This window comes from Limulus polyphemus, unplaced genomic scaffold (genome assembly GCF_000517525.1).
Source record: "Limulus polyphemus unplaced genomic scaffold, Limulus_polyphemus-2.1.2 Scaffold234, whole genome shotgun sequence".
Taxonomy (NCBI): Eukaryota; Metazoa; Arthropoda; class Merostomata; order Xiphosura; family Limulidae; genus Limulus; species Limulus polyphemus.
Window position 1 is genome coordinate 200,817 of NW_013665844.1, and position 6,888 is coordinate 207,704.

Consider the following 6,888-nt stretch of genomic DNA (forward strand, 5'->3'; position numbering starts at 1 on the left):
TAGACAAATCCCGAAAGTATATTGAAAAGACAAATTGTAAAATTAGAAATAAATGAAGCAGTTGTGCCTTTTTTTTTTTTGTCATTATTGGTCACAAAGTTTCAAAGTACTTCTCTTACAAGTTGAACTGCTAAAAATTTCACATTTATTTTTCTGTCAACGACTAAAGTAGAACCCCGCTGAAAATAAACCAATAAATTGCCACTTGTGTCAGTAGACTGTTCATGTGACACCACTGTAATACGATACTCCTGAAAGCAACAAAGCACGTGTGAAAAGATAGTCGACTCAACTCCTACTCTGAGAACAGGATGTCTAATGTATTGGATTATATATATATAAATATATATTTCTTGGAAATATCAGAGTAATCACACTGTACTTAGAATCAGTGGAAATGTTTATGCTGACAACAGAATGTGTAATTTATTGGCTTATGTATGTATCCTACAGTGTTCACAACAAGAATTTTTGAGAGTAACAACACTGCACATTGCACCTGTCAAAACATTTATTATGTGGTTTGGTGCCGATACAATAAAAATTGCAATTCTTTGAATATTGGTAATCCTTTTGGGGTATTTGGAAGATAGTGACATAGGTGTACAAAGATGTTATTTGAGCACATGCTTACAAAATCCTATTTCCTTTTTCAGCAATTATTTGTCAACTAATAAAAACTTTGGTTTCGGTACTACTTATCACTCATTTAGTTTTGCAAGTCTTATAAGTCTAGTCTTCTTTGGAAAACATTCTTACTTTTGCAGCTAAAGTGTATTTTAGAAGTCCTCTTGCAGTTGTGAAACACCTTGAGTTGTTGAGTCAAGGTACAGAATCAAATACAAAGTCCAATTCTAACTATATTACAGATATTTCGGCTACCATACATTACATATATACATATATATTTACTCATAAATGCTTAAATTTAGGCATTTTTCTTAAAACATGAACAATAAATGAAAATTACATAGAAAAAACAATGATTTCTAGTACTTACGAGAAATTACAGTGACAGAAAAATATTTTGCCCTCTTGTGCCTTTAGTGCTAAGCCTCGTTTATTTTTTTGAGGGGAGGGTGAAGAAATATAATTTTTGTAGGCTTCAAATATACAATTTAGAAAGAAAAAAATATATTACATTACTCTACTAGTATATCTAAACCATCTGTAACTTGCTTGGGTTTATAAATAAAGTATATATGTGTTAAAAAGTTTTTCTTATCTCCATTCAGAGCAACAACTTGGTCATCTCCATTCAACAATTGGCAAAATTATTTTTTTCTTATCCAAGCTCCTTACAAACAACTGTCAGAATCACGTAAAGCACAACTTGTCCTTTCTATTGGTTATAAACAGACCCTTAAGAAAAGTAGGTGGAACTAAACAAGAGGTTTGGAAAGAATGGAGTAGGAGGAGATACTGCTCCAGTTGATTTGTTAGATACATTGATTTCTCAGCAAATCAAAGTGGTGGGAGGTTCTAAATTTATATTCTAGCTTGCCAGTATCTAAAATTCATGTTTCTAATTTGTAACCACTTGTAAATATATATGGTAGGTGTAAAAAAATATAAACTGAACAACAAGACTTAAGGAGGTGCTATGTTACACACACAAATCAGTATTTAACTTTATTTGACTTATATTTTCTTTTGAATTAAGAAATTAAAACATACATAGTATTAAAATTTGAAATATAAGCAACGTTTGATGCCAATTTCATTGATATATAGTAATAATAAAGTTTTGAAAATAAATTGCTAAAGACAATGACACACTCATTGCAAAAGGGTTAAACAGGTTTTAGAATCTTGTTGTTTCATTTTATCACAGTTAAAACATTTGGCCAAAAGTTTCAAGCTCTTAATTGTAATAACACACATTTTCCTTAAAAAAATAATTGATATTCTAAACAAGGATTAAAGTCTTCACAGGTTTCTGCAATCTAAGTTTATTATGTCACACTTTCTCTGAAACAACTGACAGAACAAGTAGAGAAAATATATCTTTATTCTATTGCAAACTGTTAATGCCTTATAACATGAGCTAGAATTCTTGAGTCAGTTGAGGATATGAATATTTTTAATAGCTATCCAAAATGACTTAAAGCTCAAATGCATTTGGAAAGTGTTTTTTTTTCTTTTAAATCAGGAGTAACATATATATATATATATATTTATATATTATGTGAAGATCTATAACTTGTTGATGCATGCCAACTATTCTTTGTGTGATTGGTGTTGTGGAACTTTGGACTCAACACTTTTGATATTGTTTGTCTAGTACATAAGGGTATTAAATTAGTGTAATCAGTAGTCTTACATCTCATCTGTGTCTCCTTGTTTAGCAAAGATAAATATCTAACAATTTGTGATGGGTAGACGGATTGGATTACCTTACTAAATTTTAAGTGCGTAAAATATAACCTTCCATTTTTTTATACATTTGTTTTTGTATAAGTGTTGTATTATAATTTCTGGTTGATAAAACTTAACTTATTTTTCTTTTCATAAACAAGTTGTTTTATGCTGTGGAAACTCAACTTTTAATTTTTGTTATTCACAGTGAAGTACTATATGAAGATCAAAGTTTTGCCCAGAAACAATTGGCTGCGCTTGTTGCATCAAAGGTATGAATGTACAGAATCTATTGTGGTACATTTTTGTATACTTTACATTTCAGTGAAGTATTGTGTATGGAATTTTTTTTATTAATCTATGATTATAAATAATTAATTTTATTTAGAATTAGGCTGCACTTATTAATTTATTTTTGTTATGCAGGTTTACTACCATCTTGGCTCCTTTGAAGATTCTCTCACATATGCCTTGGGAGCTGGAGATCTATTTGATGTCAATGTTTCTTCAGAGTATGTTGAGACCATAATTTGTAAGTTTTTTTTCTTTTTAAAGTATTTAACTTGGTCTTTATATTGATATTATTGTGCTCAAAAATTCATGGTTTCCAGAATTAACTATTTTGCTTTAAGATTGTAACCTTGTGAATAGGTTATACGTAGCATGCATTTTTAGGTGAACAAAAAGGAAAATATTTGCACATTTCTTGTTTCCACACAGATGTTTTCTAGATTGAGACTTCCAATTTAGAGAGTCTTTATGATGAAGAACTTGTATATTGTACAGATTTATTAATTTTTTTTTGTCATGTACTATCCTGTTACAGCAAAATGCATTGATCATTACACAAAGCTGAGAATCTTCAACACTATTAGTAAACTTGAGGATCAAAAGCCAATTGACCCCAGATTGGAAGCCATTGTAAACCGAATGTTTCAGAGGTGCTTTGAAGATGGTCAGTATAGACAAGCTGTAGGAATTGCTTTAGAAACAAGGAGAATGGATATTTTTGAAAAAGCAATTCTAAGTTCAGTAAGTAAGCTTAGAATTAAGACTTGAATTGGTTTTTGATCAACATAGCATGTGTAGTTTTTAGATAGGCATTTAATGCTTTTGAGCTTATGCACTGCTTCTCCACAAACTATTCTTGTTGCAGTCTAGTATAGACACTTCAGTAAATGAGAGTATTATGTGCTTCACTCAGAAATATACTCAGCTGTCATTAATAAACCCAATGTAAAATAAAAAAATTGTACTTGGTAAACCTGTGTATCTGTTTGACATCAAAAGAAGCTTCACATTCTATTAACTCCTGGAGGAAACCTATATATTAAAACCTTTCATTCAGCTTGCATTAGGGGTAAAACAAAGCTGGATGAGTTAAATATTTTGTATATGTCAAAATGGAATTGTATTTACATTAAGATACTTATAACAAAACATGGAGCAATAATACAAAATTTAAATGGTATCTAGGCTGATAACTTCTAATCTCAATTTTACAACCTCAGACTTGAGCAATCTAAATTCGAACTCCATGAATAACTGAACAGTGAGATGCCTAGCTCTTTCAATTGATAAATTTTGATTTGTCAGTTTTATTTGTTAATTTACTGCTATTTTTATTTACTTGACTCTTCCAGCTATTATATTAAGTAAAAAAAAGAGAGACTATTGAGAATTTGGTATTTATATTTTTAAAAGTAAAAAGCAGTTTTACACTTTGGGTCAGATTGACTCAGTAAGATTAGTTCTCTACAACAAAGATGCAAGTACAAAGTAACTGCTGAGGTAAAAGGAATTTAGTTGATCTTAAATTAAAAGGATCATTTTCATAGAGTATTTATTATAGCTAATCACCTAAATCCTTCTGAGTAGTTCTATTTAAGCCAATTTTCAAGATTGATTTGTGACCTCAACTAATTGTAACAGTTTGTTCCCTGAACTTCATACTACATGGAAGATACTCATTCTTCACTATGTAGTAAACTTTGATAAATTTGATTTATTTTGCTGTACTAAAAGATTTGAGTGTTTTTTTGTTTCAGCTTTTAGTTGTAGTTTCTACAAGCACAGAATAAAAATTTTATGTTTTCTGTCTCTGTTAGATAAAGAAAATGATAAAAGTTTCACAAAATAATTGATTTTTTTTTTTCTTAACTTAATTCTCCTAATTTAATTTCCAAATTAGATTAAGCTTTTGAAGACCGAGATTTCACATTTCATTCAACTGATGAATTACAAATCTAAGACAAGTATTTAGAATTATTTGTGGCAATGTTAAGATTTCCTGGATAAATTTAATGACCAAGACAGGTGTAAGCATATTTATTCAGAAATGGGAAATTAATGCTGAAAAACATCAATAGTATTAAATATTTTTTTCTTAATACAATCTGTTCAACAATAACTTACATTATAGTACTTCATATTTATGAAGCCAAACCTTATTTATAACATTACAATTTTGTCATAATTCCTAACATTTGTTGTTTTTATGTGTCTTTAAGAAATAAAAACAATTCAGTGTTACTAGTAACTGAAATGTTTCATTGACCAAGGGCAAACACTACTGGGTATAACAGGAGTAGCTTTTAGTATTTCATTTTGTGACTATGTAGTGTTCAAGTTTATGTTCTATTTGATTAAAAATGGGTTGTTATAATGAATATAGTTTTTTAAAAATTTGTTTTGTAAAGGATTTTTTCATTACTATATTTTTATCAGGATAATGTGCAGGCAATGCTGTCATACAGTTTTAGAGTAACCATGTCACTGATCCAGAACCGGCACTTTAGAAATGAAGTTTTAAGAGTTCTAGTTCGTCTGTATAAAAATCTAGAAACTCCAGATTATGTCAACATGTGTCAGGTATTTCACTTATTTTTCACAGTCATGAATTGTTGGTTTTCTGCAATGATTACAACCATTGAAAATTTTAAGGGCATTACTATTGCTGTAATATTGTGCAATGATTTTTTTTTTTTACTATAACACAGAATGATGATTAATGTAACAGTCTGTATATTATTTAAAATTCCCTTGGGAAGGCACCACAGAATAAAGTAAAAGTTGCAATTTGAGGTTTGATAAATCTTTATTTACCAAATTTGGAAAATAAATAAAAATTAGTAAATAGTTGTGAAAAAAAAATCTGACTGACAGATAGATGGCACTGTAGGTAAGTGTTAAGTAGCTGACTTTGATCTAAAGGTTTATAATTTGGGATTTATTATGTACTGTGAAAAGATAACAAATCAAGATGGAAAAATCTGATTTTCAACTCAATGTATGATAGAAGATGGAAACAAAGAAAAGCCCTCTTCTATAAATGAATAAAACAGAGTTAATATATATCAAAATGTACTGTATTGTAATGGTCTAATTTTAGTTTGGTTTTCGTTACTGGGATATTTTTGTTATAAAAAGGTAATAAATTAAAGGTTGAATGTAACCACATGTGTTATTAAAAAAAAATATGTTGGTAGAAAACCGAAGGTGAATTAGAAAAATGTGGATAAAATGTTAGTCGTGTTTAATAATTTTCATTGGAATAGAGCAGATTATAAACTATTTACACCAATGTAAAGAAAGTGTTTTGTACAGTACCTTATGGTTTTTATGGGAAAGTGACTAGACAGAGTTTCTCAGAAAAGAACAAGTGAGTCTAATGGGAAGTTCAGAGGACTTGGAAACAAACTAAAAATCTGGGAATGTTTTTGTAATTTCTTGAAACATGCTTGTCATTGCTAAAAATATTTTTTATTAGATTATATTTGTTTTTCAAATACATCAAGCTAACTTAATTAGGTTCAACAAATACAGTACACAATGTTTCAGTGATTCAAACCTGTATTTATTGCATATTATTGCTAAGTTTATCATATTTAAAGAATGTGAATAAGTGAAAAGTTATTATTTATGGAAAATATTATATATCGTTGACCAAAATATTGTTACCTTGCTTGACAAAGGTAATGGTTATGCTATTGTAAAAGGTCGGGTTATAGGTCACCAATAAACATTTGTCAGTTTTTGCTGTGTTTTTTTATGACTTATAGCTGGAAGTGACTACTTCAGTTGGCAAAATATATTAAAGAATATATGTTAATGAAAATCAATCAAGTTGGAAATGACTGGACATATAAAATGGAACTTACTGATTAACAATAAAACAACTGAAATTCTAAGTTGAAATGAATTGTTTATCCAAAAGAGTGTCTCACAACAAAACTTTGAAAATTTCACAATAGAAAACGTAAATCAAGTTATATGATTTTCTTTTAGGCCAAGGTATATACTATATTTTAAGCTTGTATTAAGTGTTGTGCAATTTGGTTAAGTATTTCCACTGTAAGAAGGAAGGAACATTATGGGATATCAATGACACACTGTAAGTCCTGAAATGGATAAAAGCTATCAAATAACACTAAATTTGAACCATCAAGACAACTAATTATATAAATACTAGCCCCCCAGTGGCACAGCGGTATGTCTGCGGACTTACAATGCTAGAAACCGGGTTTCGAT

General features: G+C 29.3%; 1 protein-coding gene across 1 annotated transcript in view; it reads left to right on the forward strand.

The window, feature by feature from the left end:
• LOC106478623 (26S proteasome non-ATPase regulatory subunit 1) overlaps positions 1 to 6,888 on the forward strand; it is a 34,684-nt gene that overhangs the window by 10,111 nt on the left and 17,685 nt on the right. Inside the window, exons 3-6 of the mRNA XM_022382247.1 lie at positions 2,567 to 2,630; positions 2,785 to 2,890; positions 3,185 to 3,390; positions 5,086 to 5,229. Of these exons, the coding sequence (XP_022237955.1) occupies positions 2,567 to 2,630; positions 2,785 to 2,890; positions 3,185 to 3,390; positions 5,086 to 5,229 (520 nt within the window). The remainder of the gene's footprint in view (positions 1 to 2,566; positions 2,631 to 2,784; positions 2,891 to 3,184; positions 3,391 to 5,085; positions 5,230 to 6,888) is intronic.